We start from the raw sequence: 23,768 nt of genomic DNA, 5'->3' as shown, positions 1-23,768 counted from the left end.
TTGCTGATGCCCGTCACAAGGTGGGGCGGAATCTCTAAGGGCTGGTTGGTCTAGGACGCGCCTAGATGCAGGTATACATGTTACATACGCAGGTACATACATGTATATTAAGGTTAGATGTACTAGGCCCCAAGATGATGTACCAATGGCTTAAGAGCTTAAGCAGATACGCCATAATCGTGAAGCATGGGGCAAAAAATAGGGTCAAGACTTTAAAGGTAGCGAATAACGAATCGAGAAGCTTGCTGATATGCAGATTATATTCTCTATATCCGCATCTATTCTTCCCCAAGCTACGGGACTATAGCTTTTAGCCTAGTATATTTCCCAACGTAGCAACCTGAATTTCTTTCCTGGCTCTTGGGGTATCTTAAATCATGAGGCGCTCAATCTTGTCCCTCAAACTGCGGATCTGGCCAGAGAGATCGCTTGCCTCGTTGGAGAGGATACTCGCGGCGATGACAGCTCGGGATACACCGCAGGCTCTGCCAAGAGCGATCTGTCTAGTTGTTAGTGCTTTACGGTATAGTCAAGATAATTCCCAACAAACCTTGCTAGGGATATAGCAGTAGATGACGTTCTTGTCTTCGCAGAGCAAAGGCAGGTGCAGAAGAATGGCAAGCGGAGTAGTATCGGCGGCCAAAATGACGATCTCGGCAATACCTCTGGACAGCGCCTTGGTTACTTCGTTCGCTCCTTTCTTGAGCTGGCGGGCATCTGTATGGGAGCACAATTAGTGGACAGAAGGTAAAAAAAGGTAACTGGTGTATACTCACGGCCAGCCTGTTGCACCAAATCTAAAATCTCCTGGGTAAGGGAAGCATCGGCGACGGGCCAAGCTGATGATAGGTCAGTACGGTATCCAGACAGAAAAGGTAGCTGTGTTAGAACTTACCTGCACTTTGATCCTGGTTAGCAGACATGTTGACGGAGCAGGGTTCCTTGCGGTTGCTCGCCCTGAAGAGGAATATGTGGAATAATGGGTAAAAGGTTGACGAAGTCTCGAAGATCGGAGTGAAGAAATATTCAAAAAAGAAAAAATACAAAAAATGTTCGACACGGTCAAAGCTTCTGAATGCCAAGAACTTTATTTGTCGGTCAAACCTTATGCCGGTATCCGCTGACATAATCGATCCTGCAGGTGACCCGGAGCTGCAAAATCAAACCCCCAATCAAAGGGCAAACCTAGAACAAGGCAAAGCAACACCTCTCTCTCCCCGTAATACCTCCCCATTACTACAGCAACTTTAAACAATCTCTCATACTTTAAGCTCGCCATCAACACCCGGTTTAATCTACCACTCTCATCTGTTCGCCTCTAAAGTCTATCATTCCACGTTTCTCTATTTTCGTTTTTACTTCCAAAAACCCGCTTACGCAGTCACAATGTCATACTCCGAAGCTTGGTACGTAATTGATGATTGCCTCCTTACAAGTATCCCATCATGGTCATCATCGCAAGCTTAAGGCTACATCGCTTTTGTTGCTATTGAGCTTGTGATGTGATTTATCTAATTCAATATGCTAACGTCTTCTTCTATAGCCCGGTCTACGCGGTTAGTTTACCTTCCCTTGGCGCGCGTCTCGGTCATGATCCATCTATCCCTTAACCTTCGAGACGAATGCGACTTCGATATACAAAGCTAACCTCCGGTAGCCCTTCTTTGGCGCCATGGGTTGCACAGCAGCCATCGTCTTCACCTGCTTAGGTGCTTCCTACGGAACCGCCAAGTCCGGTGTTGGTATCGCGGCTATGGGTGTTTTGAGACCTGACCTCATCGTGAAGAGTACGCGCCATCTCCGGCCATCAATACATTCTAAACGAAAGCACTAACTTTTTTCAGATATTGTTCCCGTCATTATGGCTGGTATCATTGGTATCTACGGTCTCGTCGTCTCTGTCCTGATTTCCGACGGTTTGACCCAACAGCTCCCTCTCTACACCGGATTCATTCAGCTGGGTGCGGGTCTCTCGGTGGGTCTGGCTGGTCTGGCTGCTGGTTTCGCTATCGGTATTGTTGGTGATGCTGGTGTACGAGGAACCGCTCAGCAACCCAGACTCTTCGTCGGCATGATCCTTATCCTCATTTTCGCTGAAGTCTTGGGCCTCTATGGTCTCATCGTCGCCCTTCTGATGAATTCCAAGGCCAGCGTCGATGTTAGCTGTTAAAGGAACGTCGCCGACACCACAACGGCCTTCTGTTCGACGCGGTAGCCTGAGGATTAGGGGCAATGGCAAGTTATTACTAAATACGCTTGGTACGCCCCGATCTTACGGGTTACTTCGTCCGAATAAACACTACATACGACTTAAATTACGGCAAGGGCTAGCCCAGCAATCGAAGACAAGGAACTACGAGTTCTAAGGCTGTCAGGGGATGTGACAAGAGTGGTAGAATGGGGCATATGGTGACGACTGAGCAAGAACCCGCATTTGTATTACTTGTTGCTGCATACGTTGTACGCTCCGGAACGGTTTCTCATCATAGACTAACAGATGGGAAATCATGTACTCTAGGTTGGTAATCGGTTCTCATGGAAGAAAGAGTTTTTTAAATCAAAATTTTTGTTTGCCATTAAAAATGCAACGAGTTCGTCGTACATATTAGCGTCTCACAAAGCGTAGGTAGCCTATATACTCCAAGCTACGCTCAATAGTTGTTACTGACCGAACAATCCGACCATGTGATTTGAATTCGATGGGTGTTATAGCGTACTTGTCAAACACAATACTTAGGTAGGTATCTAAGACATTATTACGAGGCGAGGCCTTCTACCGAACTCATGAATGTAAAGCGCTCAGTTCGGGTACACCTAGTAAAGCTATTTCTCATACAACGAGTTCTTCTTAGTCCATATCTTGAATAAAAATAAAATAAAATAAAAAGGCAATTGCTTATGTAATAGCACAAAACGAGCAACCATCAATCAATCACATGCATCGCGGGATTGACACTATCCCTAAACAGGAGGCAACCCCCCGGGGCTGCACAATAGCCCGAGTTTACGTAACAACCCTTACATAATCGCCTGGCTATACCATAGCCCCGAAGTTATCCCGGCCACACTTTCCTAGGCCCCGGGTTCGATTCCTCAACCTCGCACCTTTATTTATTTTTTAATTAACGCATGACTCAACAGGCAAAGTTAGCGGCGCTTCGCGCCGCTGCCTTTGCCTCTATCGAAAGCAAAAACGAAAGCGAAAACGAAAGTATAAACGAAAGTTTATTACTTTTATTTTTGGTAGCCTATCGCCAAATCATGTGTTTAAGTCACGTGCGGCTACGTGGTCACGTGGTATTATCTTATCAAAGGACCCACATCCAAGTGATGCACCCAATCAAAGCGATTTTAGCCTTCGGAGTTAGTTTTCGATGAAAATGCCAAGCCATGCCCCATATATACAGGTCGTGCACCCAATCAAATCGCTTAAAACATGGTGCACGTGCCAGATACTGCCCATTGAGTTACTTTCCTATTTGGGCCATGGAAAAAATTCGACACAATAACCCCTCGTAAACTCGGGCAAATTCGGAATTACAATTTAATCACAAAAAAAATTTTCAAGTCGTAAAAAATTGATAAAATCAAAAAAAATTAAAGTCTGTAATGTCCTCGGTGAGGCTCGAACTCACGACCTTTGGATATCCCAACCTATGGCTGGATCACACGAATAGTATGAGACCAACGCTCTAACCAACTGAGCCACGAAGACTTATTTTAGACTATTGGACGGGGGACTTTGCTTGTTTCCAAGACTCGCCTTGCCCCGCTGATACCAATCGGCTTCTTAATAGAGTTTAAGTAGTATTGGAAGGGAGGATGTATCCACATAACATATTGTCCTATTCTCAAATTAGTTAGCCACTTTGCATGTTAGGTTTAGGCCTATCAATTAGATCCAACTTACACGCATCATCATCAACTTCCATGTTCTGATTTCCGACATCAGACGTATTGTTGGCGGAGGCGGCCTGTAAAATATATTAGATACTTTATTTAGTTACTCACGAAAGTATATAAATAAAATAAACTAACCTCTTCTTTCGCATTTTGGAGGCGGGCCTCTAGGTGCTCGATATCTCGAGCTATTTTCCAGGGCAGAGTTATGTGCAGCCTCGGACGCGTCCTCGCTCCTGGGACGCTTGACACCGTGCACCAACGGCTCAAGTTTAAAAAGGAGGTGCCATTGTAATGAAGCTTCGAAAAAGAGGTTGAACCTCTCTGCCGACTGGTTGCTGACGGCGTAGATAATATTGCCGACGATAGTGGAATGTGCCGCTTGGGCATGCTTGACATCGGCGAATTCCTCATCGCCAGCCGTATAATACTCGCTCTCGTCCTCGTCCCCAACCAAAGCCATAACGGCCTCAATAGACCTCGAATGCATATGTCGCTTCATATAAGCGATAGCAATGTGTCGATAAGACTGGAAATTATTTTTTGGCCTATTGAACTCTCTGCAAGGTCTGTTAAGGGATCAGAGAAGAGGAAATCAGAGTCGATCAAGTCAGTTTCTGCCCCGTCGCCACCAGGGGCACCTGCAGGTGCAGTGTAAAAGGTTGCGTGACGTACGTTGTTTATTATGCTAATATAATAATTAGTATATCATAATATTTAGTAGTATGAGTTCTGATGGTGGTTATAACTGGATGTTAGAGGGAGAGGAATAGCATTGCAAACCATAGTTCCAACAGGGTATAGATAGCAAGGGAAGGAATAAAAATCAATATTGTACATAATGAGTAATGAATGCGTGATCCTCGGTTGTAGTTCTTTAGAGACGGGGGAATATATAGTATGGGCTGGGCTGAGCGTGGGCTGAGCATGGCCAAGGTAGGGCAGCTATTTGGAGTTACTGCAACTAGAAAATACGAACTGTATTTAATAGTGTTCTCGATGATTGGATCGTGATTCCAGGACATTGAACGGGGTGCGTCGACGTAATGAATCCATATACATACCTCATATTCGCGAACTTCAAATGGTGTCAGGATTCTAAATGAGACATCTAGGACGGAGGACATGCTCGGCATGTATAGCCATAGGCTTCCCTAGTTAGGTTAGAGTTCTTCGCGGAACAACGAAGTTGTTTCGATGCTGTTTGGTTCAACCTCGTAAGACTTGTAAAAAGAGAGAAAAGGAATTCTAACGTGGGAGAGCGACCCAAACCCTACATGAAACTCAGTACTTAGTTTTTAGGAATTAGCTATGTCGACAAGAAGGACTTTCCAACCTAATCTCAAGGCAAGTGCCAAGCATTGCCTGCTAGCACTATAGCTGAGCAAGTTGTATAAACCCACATACGTAATTAATGTAATCTAGAGAGGCAAACAGAGAAAGAGTAAACAAGCTGAAGGAAATCACACAAGTACTTCCGTTGGGCTTAGGTAAACTTGCGAGGTTCCAGTACATGTATATAGGGGGGAATTTAGCTATTTAGTGCCGAGATACAAGTATAGGTATAATGGCACCTCGATCGAGTTTATAGAAAGAGCCATTCGTAATATACTAAAAAGGGGGGATCACTTTATATCTGTGTGTATAGAGCGGGTCACAAGCTGATTTAAGTTCTGAGACCAACTCCTGACAACTTTGAGAAATATCAAGATAGCCTTTGAGATCATTTTAGTCATATGATTACAGGACATGTACCTAGGTATGTAGTCTCTTAGAGGCGACATAGCTTGTGAGGTATATATATATATATATTTATATAAGAGTTTAGGTTTATAATTAATGTTCATGTTATTAAGTGCCAGCGAGACACGGTGCATTGCTCTTAATAAGGCTATGTCTACCTAGACAGAATAATCAAAGTATATCCTCAAGTGCTAGAAAAATACAGTGCACATTCCACATCTATGGCGCATAAAGACGTCTAGAGTACCTTCTTCGAGGGAGACAGCCAGAGTTTCGCGTGACATAAGAGATCCTCCATTCCTGCCTATAGCATTCCATCTCCACCTGTCCATAGCATTGCTCTACCTATTTAGGTAGTGGCCGCCTGGTTTGGATAGCTGGTGTTGGTCAGGGAAAGCTATGGGCACAGCTATAATGAAGCTCAAGTAGTTCTTTGCTGCGCTACGTCTCCATTTTCACGATTTGGTCGAGAAACTTGCTGCAATGGATGCGACTGGGTTACTCAATACTCTACTACCCCAAAGACCGCGTCGAATGAGAAGCCTGCATATCCGCGTATTCCGTTCTGTGTATTTTCCCACAGATGCACCTCTCGTCTAAGTAATTCACCTACTAGATGCAGGTAGCTACCTACCTATGCACCGTAGCTATGCAGCTCAGCTATGAGATCACCAGCTCGTGGCTGCAATGTCCGTAATGTAGTTGTATAAAGGCCGAAGAAGCCCCCGAGAAGGAGAGCTTAACGAGAGTGAAGTAGATCAGGTTGCAATGAAGACGCTCGTTACTCTAGCTGCCTTTGTGGCCGGTGCTCTCGCAGTGTCCGTTGAGGATTGTCCTGGTTATACAGCTTCAGACGTTGTCGATACGGATGGCACGCTCACTGCGGACTTGTCTCTCTCTGGTGATGCATGCAATATTTATGGAACAGATCTACCCGACCTCAAGTTGCTAGTCGAGTATCAGACTGGTATGTCGTTCATGCCCGATCTAACATCACTATGATAGTATACTAACTAAATAACACATAGATGCTCGGCTACATGTGAAGATATATGATGCCGGCCTTGATGTATACCAAGTCCAGGAACATATACTCCCGAGACCATCCAGCCAAAATGTTTCTTCGTCAGATGCCGCCCTACAGTTTTCACTTATAGAAGAGCCCTTCTCCTTTGCTATTAAACGATCTAGCTCGGGAGAAGTCTTATTCAACACCAATGGCAGCCAATTGGTTTTCAAATCTCAATATGTCTACCTTAGAACCCAGTTACCTAAAAATCCCAACATATACGGACTGGGCGAGCATACCGACTCCTTTCGACTTCCTACTGAAAAATACCAGCGTACTTTCTGGAATTTAGAGTCCCCATTCATTCCGCGGCACGCAAACCTCTACGGAACTCATCCGATATATATTGACCATGGAAATGCTTCAGGTTCTCATGGTGTCTTTCTCTTAAATTCTAACGGGATGGACATCAACATAAACCAAACAGACTCGGGTAACCAATTCCTAAAGTACAATATCATCGGCAGTATACTTAACTTTTATTTCTTAGCCGGGCCTAGTCCTTCCGAAATTAGTCGACAGTATGCTAAAGTTGTGGGCTTGCCTGCTATAATGTCTTACTGGACATTTGGTTTCCATCAGTGCAAGTATAAATATTAGGATGTCAATTATGCGGCCGAAATTGTTGCGAACTATTCTACGGCAAATATCCCCCTCGAAACGCTATGGGGCGATATCGATTATATGGATCTTCGACAGGTTTTCACTACAGATCCGGAGCGGTTTCCTTTACACAAAATGCGAGAGCTGGTCGCTACTCTACACAAGAGAAACCAGCATTATATTATGATGCTTGATCCTGGCATTCATAGAGCTAATAACTACTCTACTTTCACTAGAGGCGAGGAAAAAAGCGTTTTCCTCAAAGCTAATGACGGGTCTGACTATCGCGGAGTGCAATGGGCTGGTGAGGTTATCTGGCCGGACTGGATCGCACCAAATACCCAAGACTGGTGGACGAACGAGATCTCGCTCTTTTTTGATCCTGAAACCGGTATCGATATTGACGGGGCCTGGAACGACATGAACGAAGCCTCCAACTTCTGTCCCGATATCTCCTGTGACCCGGCACAAGCAGCTAAACAAGGCAACAACCCCCCTCAGCCAGCCAACCCTCCCCGAGACAACACCGGACGACCCATCCCCGGGTTTCCGGATGACTTCCAACCAGCCTCGGTCGCCCAGTTTGGAAAGCTCCAGTCAAGGCAGACGACCGGTGGGCAGATGAAGGGTCTTCCCGACCGCGACCTTTTCAAGCCCAAGTACCGCATCAACAACCACAAGGGTGAACTGAGCGACTCCACACTATATAGTAACATCACGAACGCAGACGGCACGTACCAATACGACACGCACAACCTCTACGGCCTCACAATGATAACCGCAACACGCAACTCACTCCTAACCCGGCGCCCTGGAAGACGTCCCTTCGTACTAACACGCTCGTCCTTCGCAGGCGCCGGATCCCGCGCCGCGCACTGGTTCGGCGATAACTCGACATGGTCGGACTACCGAGTAACTATCCCGCAACTCCTAGGCTTCACAGCCGTGCACCAAGTGCCAATGGTAGGATCCGACGTATGCGGTTTTAACGGGGTCGCCGACGAGCACATGTGCGCGCGATGGGCGCTACTAGGCGCTTTCATGCCGTTCTACCGCAACCACGCGGACATCTCGGCTCCCGCCCAGGAATTCTACCTCTGGGACCTGGTCGCGGAGGCCGCGCGCAAGGCTATCGATGCTCGGTATAGGTTGCTTGATTACGTGTACACGGCGATGTACCGCGCCAGCACGACAGGCGAACCGATCGCCAACCCGTTATTTTTCGTGTATCCGGAGGATGCGAAGACATTTGGGATTGATACGCAGTTTTTCTACGGGGATGCGCTGTTAGTTTCGCCTGTGACAGACGACTACTCCGACTCCGTTACGTATTACCTCCCCGACGATATTTTCTACGACTTCTGGACGCTGGAGCTGGTTCGGGGGACGGGTGCTACGGTTACCGTGGACAATGTGACTTGGACTGATATCCCGGTACATATTCGTGGCGGGTCGGTGTTGTCGCTGCGGACGGAGTCGGCGAATACTACGACATTGTTGCGGCAGAATGATTTTCAGATTGTTGTTGCTCCGGGCTTGGATGGGAAGGCGAAGGGGTCGTTATATCTGGATGATGGGGATAGCCTGGATGTGGGCGATGCTAAATCGGATATAAGCTTTACGTGGGATGGGACGACGTTTAAGGCTGATGGTACTTTTGGGTATTCGACTGGGGTTGTGGTGGAGAGTGTAGTGGTCCTCGGCGGCGAGAAGCCGGTTGCTCAGAAGGGACCGTGGTCTCTTGATGGGCCATTTGAAGTTATATTCCAATCTTGAGTCGAATCTTGAAAGAGTTTCGAGTTAGTATCAGATAGTGTATATCAACCCCCCTTTTTGAATATAGGAGAATTATAAAAGTATATTATAAGATAGTTAACATTAAGGCCCCCTTTCTTTTCGTTGTGGTCTTGCTAAGCACAGCTATTGCAAGTGCTAACGAGCAATGATCTAATCACCTAGTTAGAGGTGTTCTATGGATTTGATTGGAAAGTCGAATAGATTTACCTCTAGAACAGGACATGTCCCTCTAAGCAGCATGTTCCTATGATCTTGTAAATATTGCCTCTGAGTGATATGGAACACGGCAAGACACTTGAGCGGATGTTTGCTTTTACGTGTATATTTGCCGCATATATCCAACATCGGGAAGACTACTCCAGAAATGTTGGGTTATACAAACGAGCAAGAGATTAAGCCCCATTGGAAGGTATCTTGGAAGTCTATATAATTGTCCATCCGAAGCCATTTGGTAAACTATGTTTAGACTTGCCTAGTTACCTAATATATTAAGACATGATGGACTTTCATAATTGTAAAGTACATTTCACTTGGTCGTATTATTATTTTTACCAACTCTTATACTAATTCCTCTATTTTCATTTCTATACAGCTTCATGTGACTTAGCTATCACTTATGAAAGAGTTTTACATGCACGGTGTTCGTAGAAGAAGAGTTAAAGTATGCGTAACTCACTGATATCTGCCTAGCAGCAGGCTTCATTGACTATAATTTAATTCTCGACAAGTGTTAGACTGTGACAATATATGCGTCTTCGTTAAAGTTAGCGTTTATATGTCAGTGCAAGACAGAGCGTTAACCGCGGACATCAGTTACTTCAATTTGCTACCTCTGGTACTTGCATGTACCTAATGTACTCATCCGTCCTGCCGTCTAACCCTTGCCGAATCGGACCCACCTACGCAGCCCAGGCAGCCCAGGCAGCCCAGGCAGCTAAAACGCTAAGAAAACCTTGGAAAGTGGGCATCGATAAAAAAGAAAAAAGAAAACTGCAGGCAAGGCAGGTGCATGAAATGATTACATAAGGACCCATCCCTCTGTTACGGTTTACAGTTTACCTACCTCCACTACAGCTTTTGGAGCTCTACACTAGAAACGGGAAGCATCTAATTTGCCTTGTTTCTAGCGCATTTTCAACTAACAACCTAAGTCCCTTAAGTCCCAAACAGTTGACGCTTGCTTGGGTCGCGGCATACAGATGCTATCAAGTCGCTGATAAGAATTTCTTTTCTCGGTCATCTTTTCGGTATCCTGCATTTATTACTATTGGAAACTCCATCTTGACAAGCAACCAGGCTATCGCCGAGCTAGGGAGGGGTCAGTCTTTTTTATTTTATTTTTTACAGGTTCGCCTTTATTCTACCTACGCGTCTCATATACTGCCGAACTATACTGACGTGTCTCGGGAATACAGTCACGTCAAGCATCATGTCCGACACGAATCACGACGAGCGCGATGTCACCGGAGAGGACCCCATGGTCAACGAGGAGGGTAATGATGAAGTGCGCCTCCCCTTCCGATCTCAGTGTAGACAACTTCGTTGAAATGTTCAATACGAGAGGGGTATTTGTTAGATCTTATCGGCTAATGGGAAATGCTTGCGCATAGGAAGAGATTTCGGCAATGAAGAAACGCGTCGCCGAGATGGAGCAAGAGGCGGCTAAGCTTCGCGAGATGCATGCTGCACTAGAGGAGAGAGGACAAGAGGTCTCAGAGGACAGATCCGACGTTGATAGCCGAAGTATCTTCGTCGGAAATGTCGACTACTCTGTTTCTCCCGAGGAGATACAAGCTCATTTCCAGAGCTGCGGTTCCATTAATCGCGTCACTATCCTACTGGACAAGTTTACTGGCCAACCCAAGGGGTATGTAAGACCGATTTGTCTCTGCAAATCTCTTCTATCCCAGTTTGATTAAGCTCACATATTTCTTGTATAGTTACGCGTACGTCGAGTTTACTGAACCGAGCCTCGTCGCCCAAGCGTTGGTGCTGAATGATAGTGTCCTCAAGGGACGTAACATCAAAGTTACTCCCAAGCGAACCAATGTTCCGGGCCTCAGCCGTGGCCGTGGCGGCCGCGGTCGTGGCGGATTTGGCGGTTCAGGACGAGGCTATTACGGTGGAAGAGGTGGATTTGCGCCACGAGGAGGCTTCTACCGGGGTGGTTATCGGGGTCGAGCACGAGGCAGCGGTTTTAATCCTTACTGAAGATGACTGGGTTCGTTTTCTCAAGTCTTCCAGCCCCGGCCCCTGAGAGACTTTGAAGATCGCACAGGCGGAGAGGGGAAAAAAAAAGTTTATAATTGTTAACGCAAAGGAACATGGTTACCTAGGTACCTATAGCCTTGGGTTCTATAGGAATTGGCAGACGAATGTCGACTGGGTATGTGAGATGCATACAGGACTTTATTAGATCACCGACTTCGCAGGTATGGCGCAACGTTACCAGGTAGCGTACTTCACTATTCTTTTCTTCTGCCTCCATGTCCAAAATCAGGGAAGCGTTTCCAGGCGAGACTCAGCCGTAGAAAAAAAGGATGAGCACGTGGAGCTTTTGTTACCTTGACCTTGTTGCTTATTTGCCAGGCACGATTATTGCAACTCAAAGACGTCAAGAGAGGATAGTATTTATTCATAATACCTAGCCTAGGAGATTGGTGGTCGAGGGACGATATGCGATTTGCTTATGGATTTAGTGAATTCTGAATTCTTCGACAAGGAAAGAAACGCAATCTAAAAGATGGCTTTCCTGACATATGTATTTCAAAGCGGAGGAGCCTTATTAGGGTATGAGGCTTAAATAGATCCGCCCTACCCCCTGATAACCTATGTAATTGCTAGTTACGACAGATTAAAATGATGGTCGACATCAAAATGATAGTCGTCCATTTGCTATCATTTATACCTGTCTACCTAACTTATAAATGTGACTAAGCGATCTAAGTTGACCTTATCGTAGGTACATATAGTATTTCATATCTGTTATGGTCAGGTCATATGCAAGATGAAGAGACTCGAGTCGATCCTAGGTAAGTATTTTATGATTTATAATATTTCTCTAATCCGGTGCCTTCCGGAGAATAAATACCTACATACATACATAGTGTACCGAGCACAGACGAGACCGGGTAACGGCACGGCCCAGATCTATAAAACTAGGAGAGCCAATAAGTCCTGCTCTCCTGACCGTATTGCCGTATTATCCTGGGAGCTCCCGAGGCTTAGACGCTGGGGTATTTGGAGGCCGCCGAATGGGAGAAGCTTCTATTATCAGCTCATCCGCGTGTCGACATATGTAATCAAAGTTGAATGCATATGTAGGACTATATAAGGTGGGATTAAGTTTGAAGCTCCTGTGGAGGGATGATATCTCTTTGTTGTTGGTTTGCCTATTATGTATGTATGTATTAGATACAAGAAAAGGATAGTATATCTCGAGGTTGGTAATAAGCACGGCATTTTACATCGTTGCACAATAATCCCATTTTAATGAAACGCGAGGCACAACTTAGGACGACGAGAGTTGCGAATGCTAAGGTAGGGGGGGATGTAAAAAGGGACATCTAAAACCAATTGGATACGTGCACCACATACATAATGTATTACAGATCGATAGGTACTTAAGTACTACCTAAGTATATGTTACTCGAGTTACTGACGCTATGTTGATAGATACTTGTGTTGATTGGTGAATAGCACTCTAAAAAGATGTATTAAATATCTAAATGTACATGAATATTTGCGCGTAGGAGGTTCAATGTTGCATGCATTATCCTGTTTCCTAGCGCTTGCACAGCCTCAACTAATAGATATGGCCGCTATTGGACCGGATCGATTCAGCGCTATTGTGTATTGCATCTAGCCTTAGCGTCAGATGGGGGGTAGTAGTAGCCGTATATATACAGTATACATACGGCTCCCAGGTATGAGCCGCTCCCAAATGTTAGGGAAAAACGTGAAGCTCACGAAATTTATACGCATTAGTGCTAAGAGCCAATCAATATTTTTTGAGTAGTACAACTGGTGCGCCGCTCTTGCACTGTGAGCTACTCGACCAATGAGCGGCCGTTGCGCCGTTCGCATCTCTGCGCCGCTCCCGTTTTGAGCGGCTCCCACCAGGGAGCGGCACGTGCACCGCTCCGGGTAAGTGCATATATTCAAAAAAGTATATTCCCATACATTTTGTATGGGAATTTACTTATCCGCATTGCAATTGAAATTGGCTACGGATTAAAGGTTATAGGTTACAGGTTATAGGTTACAATAATGCTTTAAATTTAATTGATTTAATTGGAAGGTTACGTGTTTTTCAAATAAACTACGTTACGTATTACGGGCACGCGTAGAAATTTGTAATTATGGGGTATATACTGGTCTGTGCGGGTAAGGTTATGTAATAATACCCTGTACGTACCGCTTAAAATGGGAGCGGCGCAAAGATGCGAGCGGCGCAACGACCGCTCATTGGCTAGAGCCGTGCTAATACGGCTCATTTTAGCCTAGCGTTTTAAATATTTAGCGCGTTTAAACCGTAAGCGGTAATATTACCACTTAAATATTTGAGTCATTTAATTCTTTAAACGTAAGAATCGGGAGCCGCTTTTTGCATTAAGTGGGATAAGTGCGGCTATGATTTAATAAGCGGTATATATGCGGCTACTGCTACCCCCCCTATGACGGTAAGGAGGTGGTGTTAGCGGTGTTAGGTATGTTAGGTACATAATACCACCTAGTTAGGTACGATTGTAGTAGTCATAATTGATCACTACGCCACTGGCGGCCACTGCGGCCACCGCGAAGGAACCTATCACTGCTACCCACTACGACCTGCCTTAACCTCATAACTTTCCACTTGCTTAGTGGCTATCACCATCAAGACTCCACGAGGCTCACACTTCCGCTACCTTATTCACTTAGAAACTCAGACGAGGCACAGGGACGGCCAAAGCCGAAAACCAAACAATTTATCGAATTAAATCTCATCTGTATTATTCAATACACGTCCACCGCCCACCGTTGACCGAATACGGACGGAACCCCTCCTTTGGAACGGGGACGCCCAGGTGGGATCCGGGATCCAAGAGGTCATGAGAGAGTGAGACGTTTTGACTTCAATCCAAACCGTGAAGCAGCTATTAGTATGACCGCAACTCGTACTGAGCCAGGGCCTTCGGCGTGAGTTTAAAATAATCATGAACCTCTATATGATCATATTATACAAGGTTATGGTCATAGTTTGACAAGTCGATCCGCTAACTTCGAGTTTTGTTCCTACAGCCAACCGAATCTGCGAGTCACGAGTGCGTCTTCTACCAACTCCATCACCATGCTTGGCGGCCCATAGATACTTACCTATCTCTTCTAGTCATCGCTGCCGACGGCCTGTACAAGCGAGATGTATTCCGTATGTTGATCACTTGTCGCAATCCATATGGTCCAAGCTGTTAACACATCCCTTGAAATCCAGGTCTACCCGATCCTTTTGCCGTGGCTACCATCAACGGCGAGCAGACCAAGACCACGACCGTCTCCAAGCGTACCCTCAATCCTTATTGGAACGAGAGTTTCGACTTGTACGCACCTACCTCCTATAAACAAAAACTATCCGTAAACTTACCAAATCTGTAGCCGAGCAACCGAGGATAGTATTTTAGCAGTGCAGGTCTTTGACCAGAAAAAGTTCAAGAAGAAGGACCAAGGTTTCTTAGGGGTTATTAATATCAGGATCGGAGATGTCATCGAGCTAGCAGACGGTGCTGATGGTATGCATAGGCATATTTATGTCTTAAAAAGCCACAAAGTCCACATGCCCAGGCTAACATTGTTTATCAGACCAGATGCTTACACGGGACTTGAAAAAGTCTACGGATAACCTCGTCGTTCACGGAAAATTGATAATCAACCTGTCTACAAATCTAACCACCCCTGCCCGCCCTACCCAGCAACCTTCATCAGCAAGCTCTAGTCGACCTTCCTTAGCCCCTCAGGCCTCTACTGTTACTGCCAATAGTGCGTCTGAACGACCGACTTCTTCAGCATCAGGTCCAAACGGACTTGCGCCAGGTGCACAAATGGCCTTGCCGTTGAGGCCTAATGGCGCAAATCCGCCCGCGGTTAACGGCAACGGTGCACAGGCTCGACCTGGAGCCCAGATGAGCCCCTTTGAAGATGCTCAAGGCCGCCTACCCGCTGGCTGGGAGCGGCGTGAGGATAATCTGGGGAGAACTTACTACGTAGATCATAATACGCGAACCACGAGCTGGAACCGTCCAACCCAATCCGGTACTTCCGCAGAGAATCGCGGCGAAAGAGAGGCGGCTACTCAGGTTGAACGTCAGAGGCATCAGAACAGAACCCTACCGGAAGATCGTACCGGTGCCAACTCCCCAACTCTTCAGCAGCAGCAACAACAACAGCAGCAGCAGCCTGCTTCCAGTAGCGGTTCTACGCATAGCCCCGGTCAAAGCACTTTGATGCATACCGGTGCTACTAGCCCTGGTACTGGCGAGCTTCCGCCTGGCTGGGAACAACGTTGGACGCCCGAAGGCCGGCCTTACTTTGTTGACCATAATACTAGGACTACCACATGGGTGGATCCCCGCCGCCAGCAATATATTAGGATGTATGGTGGCCAGAATAATTCTAACGGAACGATACAGCAACAGCCCGTCTCACAACTCGGACCACTGCCAAGCGGGTGGGAAATGCGATTAACTAACACGGCCCGCGTTTACTTTGTGGATCATAATACTAAGACTACCACTTGGGACGACCCCCGGCTACCATCCTCCTTAGACCAGAATGTACCACAGTATAAGCGAGACTTCCGAAGAAAGTTGATTTACTTCCGTTCGCAGCCCGCTATGCGGATACTTTCAGGGCAATGTCACATGAAAGTACGACGATCTCACATTTTCGAGGATTCATTCGCGGAAATCTCACGACAGTCGGCAACTGATCTCAAGAAGCGCTTGATGATTAAGTTTGACGGCGAGGATGGGCTAGATTACGGTGGTCTTTCCAGAGAATTCTTTTTCTTATTATCGCATGAAATGTTTAACCCCTTCTACTGCCTTTTCGAGTATTCCGCCCACGATAATTACACCCTCCAGATTAACCCTCACTCCGGTATCAACCCCGAACATTTGAACTACTTTAAGTTCATTGGTCGCGTGGTTGGTCTGGCCATTTTCCACCGACGATTCCTCGACGCATTTTTTATTGGTGCCCTTTACAAGATGATGTTAGGCAAGTCGGTGGTTCTTGCCGACATGGAGGGTGTGGACGCGGATTTCCACCGGAGTTTGCAGTGGATGCTTGACAACGACATTTCTGGCGGTATACTCGAGCAAACATTCTCTACCGAGGACGAGCGCTTTGGCGTTGTGACAGTGGAGGATCTCATCCCTAACGGCCGGAATATCGACGTTACTAATGATAACAAGAAAGAATACGTGGATCTTATGGTCAAATGGCGCATTGAGAAGCGTATTTCAGAGCAATTCCAAGCCTTCAAGGAAGGGTTCCACGAGCTTATTCCCCAAGACCTAATCAACGTCTTTGATGAGCGCGAGTTAGAGTTACTAATCGGCGGTATTGCCGATATCGATGTGGACGACTGGAAGAAGCACACCGATTACCGCGGTTACACGGAGAGCGACGAAGTCATCCAGTTTTTCTGGCAAACAGTACGGAGCTGGGATGGAGAGCAAAAGAGCAGACTGCTACAGTTCACGACGGGTACTTCTCGAATCCCCGTCAACGGTTTCAAGGATCTCCAAGGTAGCGATGGTCCGAGGAGGTTCACTATCGAGAAAGCAGGCGAAGTTGGTAACTTGCCGAAGGCACATACTTGGTACGTACTTGGCCGATACGGTTTATGTAGACAAAACGCTAACGATAATACAGCTTTAACCGCCTAGACCTGCCCCCATATAAGTCGTTGGAAGCGTTACAGAACAAGTTAACTACGGCGGTGGAGGAGACCATGGGCTTCGGACAGGAGTAAAAGGCTGTTGTAATGTTTCTTACTGCTGCTACTGCTGTATATAGAACGATTAATGGTGTTTCCTCACTACGACAGAGTCTGAATTACGGACGGATTTTTGCATCTCATTTATGTGTCTTGGTTCAAATCCCCTTCGTCTTGCCATTCTAACCCAGCTGTGGTTGTCAAGGGAGAGAGAGAGAGATGAAGTTTAATAGCACGTATTGTCTTTTTACTTGCTCGCCGAGGGTGTGTGTACACGTTCCCGCTGTCCGGGGGATGAAATTAAATAGGGAACTCGGAGCAGGTTTAACATTCGTTTTTTTGAACTTCACATATCACATTACATTACATCACATCACATCGTACGGGTGTGGATGAGGATATGTTATCGCAAAATGCAGTAATAATCGAATCGAATCGTGTCGTAAGGGTAATGGACTAGTTGGGCAGATGTAATGAGATATCTGCTGGTTTCATTATTTTCGTTTTAGAGGTATCTAATTGTCGCGAGTACTGTGTAAGGAGGGCATGCACACGTAGATAACCAGGGACCTCGGATTTGATAAGAAGGCTTCGTACATTATGTCCTGTTTAACTATATATAGAATTCTCTATACTACCGTATCAATAAAAAGACTAAGTGCCCAACTAAGCTAATCAGTCGAAAAGGGGGCGTCAACTCCGCGTATCGAAATCGAAATCACCGACTTTCATACAGACAAACGTTCTTCTCCCCTTTCACCTCGCCTCGTCCGGCTACCCGTTTCCCCCGTCCGTAAATAACTTAGCTATCTACGTACATACCTAGGTACACACATACATACATAACGATAGCAGCTAGCAGCTGCATTCTATATACCTAATATTCCATACACAAGCGCAGCGGAGAAGGGCTGCCGGCGTATTATCCCGCCCAATCAAGCGTCCTGAAGGATTTCTATTATTGTTATTGTTATTATTACCAATGACTGACGAGTACACTACCTACATAGCACAGATCGATCGGTTCGATCTGGGAGTTCGAACGGCATATTTAGGTATTGTAAGATGTACTTGTAGGTACCTACCTAAGGTATATATATACATACATACAGGGGCATACAGCGTGTGTAGGTAGGCTGGCAGGCTGGCAGGTTGGCAGGTTTGATGGAAACCGGCGAGTTCTCCTTGGGAGCTTACTCGTCGAGTTTTAGTCCAATCAGTTATTTTTCTCCGCTTACGGTTTTATCGATGGATGGATGGATCACGGAATTGGACGTCTATTGTAAGTATTCGAGTAGAAGGTATATACGTATAAATTTAAGCATCGCTCAAGCGTTGGAGGCTAGTCTATTCAAATCTACAATTTGATAAGTCGTCTATAGAAGGCAGTGTAGGCAGTATGAGTATAGGGATCTTAATAGACACTTCAACGTGTTGGATTACTACTCTCATCACGAGGAACCAAGGGTGAAATCACCATTTGTAAAGCAGATCTATGTTTGATTGCGCAAGCTCTCAATATTCGATGGTGTCTTTATACAGTTTCGATATTATAGATACAGGAACCGCTGTCTATCAGCCTGTCTCGCAACCCTTCATAAAAAAACAATTGTTGCTAACTAGCTTGCGCGCTGTGGAGGATAGGTGTATCAAAACCGTCAGTGCCTCCTCACACTGAGTGTCCTCTAACCTCTACTAATTTCAAATTGACCTATCAACCCGACGCCGCCGTGCTTCCGTGTTAACGCTGCTCGAATCAACTTCGTAACCTAATAGACATGTTCCGCGTGAACCTCCAGAAGACTGGCTCCTCGGCACAGATCTTAAATTGAAAAAAAATCGAAATGCAATCGTAATAAAAGGTGTATAGTAAGAGTGATCATAAACGAATTCGGTATAGTCCAACGTTAAAAAGAAAGTCGTTCAGCACGTCTTCTTGACCGCCAACCGACTAGTCCGCGCAAAGAGTACATGAAGCAATCCGGATTAGGAACTTCATACCCTATCTTCGACCCCGTCTCTGATGTTCATTCCCATTCCCCTTGATAGGGCTGACAAAGGTGACGTGTTTACTGTCATCCTTACGTAGGCGTACCGTCGTCCCAGACCCTGCGCCGGTAGAGCCACGGTGGTGCCGAATAGAACGTGCACCGCTGTGGTCATCTTCGATGTCAATTTCGTCGACATCCGATATGGACTGTGCCCCGATGCTATCATTCAGATCTGATTCCATCTCGGAGTCGGCTTCCGAGTCATCATACTCCCCATCATCACTGACAAGAGACGGTGCGTTATTGCTGACGGCAGTATGAGGGCTCAAATCCACGTCTAACATGTCGTCATCTACAATCATCTCTGGCTCGGGAGCTGATATGACTCGGGGAGCTGGGGTTGGCACAGGAGTGGCATAGGGAATATGCGGAGGGTGGCCTTTGCTACTAGGTGGTCGAGCTGTAGCGGTAGCGGGTGACATCGTGGCCCTCACTGGGACCCGTACAAGGGATGGGGCCTGGTGTGTAGCTGCATTTTCAGCGCCATTACCGCCCGCGTCAGCCTCGTCCAACTCATCATCGGGTGAAAAGTACTGGTCGAGGTCGATCTTAGCCTTAGCCTCACTGACCAGCTCGCTCAGATTGCCATTAAATCCTCTGCTTTGAAGCAGGCGAGAGAGATGTGGAGAATCAGCTGAAGGTAGGAAATTTGGCTGCTGTTTAGCTACCGCTGGTGCGCTCTGAGAACTCTTGGAGGCACCAGGAATCGACGAAACGCCATGTAGTTGGCCCCGGCTGTACATTTCTAACGATTCCTGGATACGACGCACAACAGAGAAACAGGCCTCAGACTCGGACATAGCATTCTCCCGCACAAATGGATGGACAAGACCGGACGAAGGTGTACTCTGGACGACTGGTTTCTCTTCTCCTACAGTACCACTAGGCTCAGTAACATCGATAGGGTGGCCGCAGTGCACCGCAGCTTCCTCGTGGCTCTTGAAGTCCCTCTTGTGCGCTATTCGACAGTGGTTAATAAACCCCTGCGTGCTTGAAAAGTTCTCGCGATGGCAATCAATGCAGACAAGTTTTACGGTCTTCCCATCAGATCGCTTCAGGACGCAAGGTCCGTTCTTATCCTTGGGAGGTGGATAGCCATTTGACAGAGCTTGGAGCTTCTGACCTGCCGTACCCCTTACTGGCCGACCTCTCCCATGGGACGCACCTAACTCAGCATAACTATTTCTCGTCGATCTACCGTCTATCGAATTCCTGAATCTTGAATTCTCGGCTTGCACATGGGCCTCGGGCTGGATGCCGTCGAACTTAGGATCGGGTATGAGCCACTTGGCATAGTGTCGCGCGTACGGACCCTCGGTGACGCCGAAGGGAGGTGCCCACTGAGGCAGCTTCTCGCCCAACTTCGGCTGCAAGGCTGCACCTGACCCATTCATTATATTCACCATATGTTCCGGCGTGGGAACGTTCTGTGGATACGGAATTAGATGGCACCTTCGGAGCTGTTCCAAAGCCACCTGGCATTTGGCAAGTTCTTGATTAATCAAGCGTAACTCGTCGTGCTTGAGTAATATCTCAAGACTAAACTGTTGTTCGATAGCATCTCTAGCGCGATTCATGTCGGGCCTATTCAATACGGGCTGCGATGCATGCCCTCTCCCCTCCTCTACCGACGACAAAGCCACCTTCTTGTGCGCCCTGAGGCAATCATAGTCATCATCATCAGTCCTCGTCCGCTTGAGCGCGGGTGAAGAAGCAGGGAGTTGCGACGCTATCGCGACGTTGCTCTGCTTGCGCCGCCTCGGGGTTGTAGGGATGTTTGTGGCGGCCGCAGTAGTAAGCGGCGACTCTGATGACACCCAAGGCTGCAGCGGTTTGCTGAAATCAAGCATAGGCTGTTCAACTTGTAAAGTTTTGTCGCTTCCCCTCGAATCTGAACTCCAAAATCGGAACATGAGCATACCCGACAGGGAAGAGTGAAGTTTGGTGTTTTTGCGCTCAAAGAGCGTTGTTGCGTAGTTGATTGTTGTACGTGGTCGGGGCGCGGATAGAGCAGACCCGGGCTGATATGCAATAATAAAGTTGTAAAAGGGGGTGGAAGGGGGGGGACCTATCGCCAGAGGTGCGACACCAAATGGGAAGGCAAGGCTGACGTAACGACGAATGGTTGCAGGGGGTGGGTACCTAGTTCCTCCCTAGCTCGGCAGGTGGAAAGTGTGCAAATCGGGGGTCGGCTCAGCCGGCGGATGCGACCACCTCTTTTAGCCTGACGATGCACGCTATTGAACGGTCCTAGTCCTAGGCTAAGCAGCAAGCTAAGCAGTAAAGCAGGCAATCACTAATACCCAAGGCAGAGGAACAAGAACCAAGGAAGTCGCACGTATCAAATAGTAGGAGATATGTGCTCCTGATGGGTCGACGATGCGCAAAAAAGGAGTAGGGTTATCGCTGATGTGGCCACGGTCAAACCCAACGAAACTCAGTCTGAGTCAGGTTCGTAATAGACGAGGAATGCGCGACGACAGGCCCAGTAACAGAACAAGGCAACGCAACGCAAGGCAAATGGTTCGTAAAACGTTTGCGCGTAATTAATAGTATGTAAAGGTCGACTTTAATAAAAGACTTTGCGACCAGGCGATAATAAAAATGTCCTTGGGGAAAAAAAGAACAAGATGCGAAAAAAGGACAATGAGCGCAGTAAAACAGTATCAAATGGAGATACTGTGGGACGGTGCGTTGGTATTAGAATGCGCGTATGATGATCATCAAGGTGCGATTTATGCGACCGAGACAACAAAAAAATAATAGAATAAGGGCGAAGGGAATGAAGTAAAGTAAAGTAGCGCGACCGACGGGGGAAGTATTAAAATTCAGCAAAGGAACGCGTGAATAGAACAAAAATAAAAAGGCGGAAGAAAGCCGATTATCATTTGCTGCGAGTATCTTTTTTCGGATGTTGCGACAGGCGGATTTTCGCAGGAAAGGCAGGAAAAAATGAAAGGTTGTAAAATGTTGTAAGATTGTAAGGTTTCTAGAGGGTGCGAGACGCAAAGATGCAGAGATGCAGAGATGCAGAGATGCAGAGATGCGAAAATGCGTAAATGCGAAGGTGCAAGGAAGTCCTGATTCCCTCGAGTTTGGGGTTTGGGGGGGCGTCGTAGGTTACCTAACGCGTATCTTGCTGTAGCTTGCAACTGTTCAATGCTGCTGGGCTGCTGGGTTTCTGGGTTTCTGTGAGGGTGCTATGAAGGTGAGGTGTGATAGTTCCCAGTTGGGTTGGGTTGGGTGGGTGGCTACCTGCCTAGAGCTAGGGAGGTTAAGTGGTGGTAAGTTAGGTATGTACATACACGTTGTAAATTCACTTTGATTTTTGATTTGATTGCCCGACAGTCCGACGGATGGATTTGGGATTCTGGGATTCTGGGCTGCTTTTGACAAGGGGGTCAAATCAAATTCGAGTTGTTCTGAATCGACAGGGATTATTCCATCTGCGTTTCCAAGAAAAACGTACGTATCTCGAGGCGGTCTGTGCTGCAAGGTAAAGGGGTGTTTGCATAATATTTACAGTATTATGCCCGCATTACGCAAGTTACGTAAATGTACCTTAGGTACCTAGGTACATGTAAGTATTTGATATTCTCATTATCTCCGATTGAATATATGTACGGATTACTTTATAAATATTTCCCTTTTTATGACTCACTTTTAAGGATGATAGAGGGGCTACAGTGGCAAAGTCTCATACCCGGTATATTCCTACCTATAAGTAGGAAAGAAATAGGCAGATATGGGATGCTTCTTTTGAAGGGAACAAGACAATCAAGTTCCTGTGAATGTACATAGAAGGGAAACGTGACTAGATGAAATTGATTTGATTCATAAAAGGCTGTTACATGGCCGCTTTTAGCTAGTACGCAGGGCTGGCAGGTACTTTTGCATAAGCATTGCATTAGGAACGCTAAATATTGTACAAGCGCACTAAGATATTGCATGATGCTTGTATTCCATACCGTACGTGTGTACAAAAATCGCCCGGCTACTATGCTTGATTCAGATTAGCGATTTCCCCCACTGCAGGTCTTAATCCTCCGGATAGCCCAAAAAATCACTCACGACAGTATTACTTTTATATAGCCAGTTTACCATTCAGAAATCTCAACAAGCCCGGTCCCATAGCTCAGTTGGTTAGAGCGTCGTACTAATACAACTACTATACAGTTGTATCTAGTCCATGCGAAGGCCGGCGGTTCGAGCCCGCCTGGGACCATACCTTTTTGCCTTTTTTTTAACTTCTGGAATGCCCTGATGAATTTCCAATTTTGTACGAAGTATATAAACCTCAATAGAAAGAAACAAACCACTATCATGTCTAAATATTTCACGTGATTATACTATTTGTTGTAAGTCTAATAAAATGAGATCATTTAAACTGACGCTTCCCCCCCTTTTTACTGTCGGTCTTTTTTTTTCAGTTATAACATTACTTTTACAACCATCCATCCTATTTTAGGTAGTTCTAGTATCATATATTGTAGAAGAATACTCTAACATTAAGGAAGGGCTGCTTTTTTTCAAGTTCTTCTGGTTATCAGCTAAGCCGTACTATGGATCTTTGACTCGCTTTTGAGCCTCGGGGGGGGGAGGGCTTTAGTGCTCTCGTGAACCCCAACTT

At 46.4% G+C, this 23,768-nt stretch overlaps 6 protein-coding genes and 2 non-coding genes across 8 annotated transcripts; 5 read left to right on the top strand and 3 right to left on the bottom strand.

The window, feature by feature from the left end:
• Positions 1 to 5: 5 nt before the first annotated feature.
• Positions 6 to 1,059, bottom strand: F4817DRAFT_328491 (L30e-like protein). The gene is made up of 4 exons (XM_049302166.1): positions 896 to 1,059; positions 777 to 839; positions 551 to 717; positions 6 to 499 (listed from the first exon to the last, which is right to left on the bottom strand). The coding sequence occupies exons 1-4, from the start codon at positions 921 to 923 to the stop codon at positions 371 to 373; spliced, it is 387 nt and encodes a 128-aa protein (XP_049161912.1). The 5' UTR covers positions 924 to 1,059; the 3' UTR covers positions 6 to 370.
• A 125-nt stretch (positions 1,060 to 1,184) lies between these two features.
• Positions 1,185 to 2,718, top strand: F4817DRAFT_328489 (vacuolar ATP synthase 16 kDa proteolipid subunit). Its single transcript, XM_049302165.1, has 4 exons — positions 1,185 to 1,406; positions 1,544 to 1,556; positions 1,658 to 1,787; positions 1,845 to 2,718. Exons 1-4 carry the CDS (start codon positions 1,387 to 1,389, stop codon positions 2,168 to 2,170), a joined length of 489 nt encoding a protein of 162 aa, XP_049161911.1. The 5' UTR covers positions 1,185 to 1,386; the 3' UTR covers positions 2,171 to 2,718.
• Positions 2,719 to 3,610: 892 nt separating this feature from the next.
• Positions 3,611 to 3,715, bottom strand: F4817DRAFT_t37. Its single transcript has one exon. It is a non-coding gene; the product is annotated as a tRNA-Met (tRNA).
• A 2,696-nt stretch (positions 3,716 to 6,411) lies between these two features.
• Positions 6,412 to 9,169, top strand: F4817DRAFT_369022 (glycoside hydrolase family 31 protein; the record flags this gene model as incomplete). Its single annotated transcript, XM_049307304.1, has 3 exons — positions 6,412 to 6,610; positions 6,672 to 7,246; positions 7,313 to 9,169. The coding sequence occupies 3 exons, from the start codon at positions 6,412 to 6,414 to the stop codon at positions 9,089 to 9,091; spliced, it is 2,553 nt and encodes an 850-aa protein (XP_049161910.1). The 3' UTR covers positions 9,092 to 9,169.
• A 1,372-nt stretch (positions 9,170 to 10,541) lies between these two features.
• On the top strand, positions 10,542 to 11,323 carry F4817DRAFT_313036 (uncharacterized protein; the record flags this gene model as incomplete). The annotated part of the gene is made up of 3 exons (XM_049300192.1): positions 10,542 to 10,616; positions 10,723 to 10,979; positions 11,053 to 11,323. The coding sequence occupies 3 exons, from the start codon at positions 10,542 to 10,544 to the stop codon at positions 11,321 to 11,323; spliced, it is 603 nt and encodes a 200-aa protein (XP_049161909.1).
• Positions 11,324 to 13,896: 2,573 nt separating this feature from the next.
• On the top strand, positions 13,897 to 17,651 carry F4817DRAFT_328480 (HECT-domain-containing protein). Its single transcript, XM_049302164.1, has 7 exons — positions 13,897 to 14,290; positions 14,393 to 14,415; positions 14,481 to 14,519; positions 14,583 to 14,688; positions 14,744 to 14,877; positions 14,948 to 16,970; positions 17,024 to 17,651. Exons 1-7 carry the CDS (start codon positions 14,256 to 14,258, stop codon positions 17,121 to 17,123), a joined length of 2,460 nt encoding a protein of 819 aa, XP_049161908.1. The 5' UTR covers positions 13,897 to 14,255; the 3' UTR covers positions 17,124 to 17,651.
• Positions 17,652 to 18,927: 1,276 nt separating this feature from the next.
• F4817DRAFT_280721 (uncharacterized protein) lies at positions 18,928 to 21,260 on the bottom strand. The gene has a single exon (XM_049299547.1). The coding sequence runs from the start codon at positions 21,055 to 21,057 to the stop codon at positions 19,090 to 19,092; it is 1,968 nt and encodes a 655-aa protein (XP_049161907.1). The 5' UTR covers positions 21,058 to 21,260; the 3' UTR covers positions 18,928 to 19,089.
• A 2,002-nt stretch (positions 21,261 to 23,262) lies between these two features.
• F4817DRAFT_t38 lies at positions 23,263 to 23,363 on the top strand. Its single transcript has one exon. It is a non-coding gene; the product is annotated as a tRNA-Ile (tRNA).
• The last annotated feature ends 405 nt before the right edge of the window (positions 23,364 to 23,768 follow it).

Source organism: Daldinia loculata (genome assembly GCF_022478755.1).
Source record: "Daldinia loculata strain CBS 113971 unplaced genomic scaffold F4817scaffold_8, whole genome shotgun sequence".
Taxonomy (NCBI): domain Eukaryota; kingdom Fungi; phylum Ascomycota; class Sordariomycetes; order Xylariales; family Hypoxylaceae; genus Daldinia; species Daldinia loculata.
The sequence above is the reverse complement of the archived record's forward strand: the minus strand, read 5'-3'. Positions and strand labels throughout refer to the sequence as shown.

Bases quoted from the DNA above. Each gene is read 5' to 3' on its own strand.
- F4817DRAFT_328491 (XM_049302166.1), bottom strand. From the start codon at position 923: ATGTCTGCTAACCAGGATCAAAGTGCAG. The intron at 718-776 runs GTGAGTATACAC...GCTCCCATACAG, and splicing joins TTTGGTGCAACAGGCTGGCC to ATGCCCGCCAGCTCAAGAAA. The intron at 500-550 runs GTTTGTTGGGAA...ACAACTAGACAG, and splicing joins ACTGCTATATCCCTAGCAAG to ATCGCTCTTGGCAGAGCCTG.
- F4817DRAFT_280721 (XM_049299547.1), bottom strand. From the start codon at position 21,057: ATGCTCATGTTCCGATTTTGGAGTTCAGATTCGAGGGGAAGCGACAAA.
- F4817DRAFT_328480 (XM_049302164.1), top strand. From the start codon at position 14,256: ATGACCGCAACTCGTACTGAGCCAGGGCCTTCGGC. The intron at 14,291-14,392 runs GTGAGTTTAAAA...TTGTTCCTACAG, and splicing joins ACTGAGCCAGGGCCTTCGGC to CCAACCGAATCTGCGAGTCA. The intron at 14,878-14,947 runs GTATGCATAGGC...ATTGTTTATCAG, and splicing joins GCTAGCAGACGGTGCTGATG to ACCAGATGCTTACACGGGAC.
- F4817DRAFT_328489 (XM_049302165.1), top strand. From the start codon at position 1,387: ATGTCATACTCCGAAGCTTG. The intron at 1,788-1,844 runs GTACGCGCCATC...AACTTTTTTCAG, and splicing joins ACCTGACCTCATCGTGAAGA to ATATTGTTCCCGTCATTATG.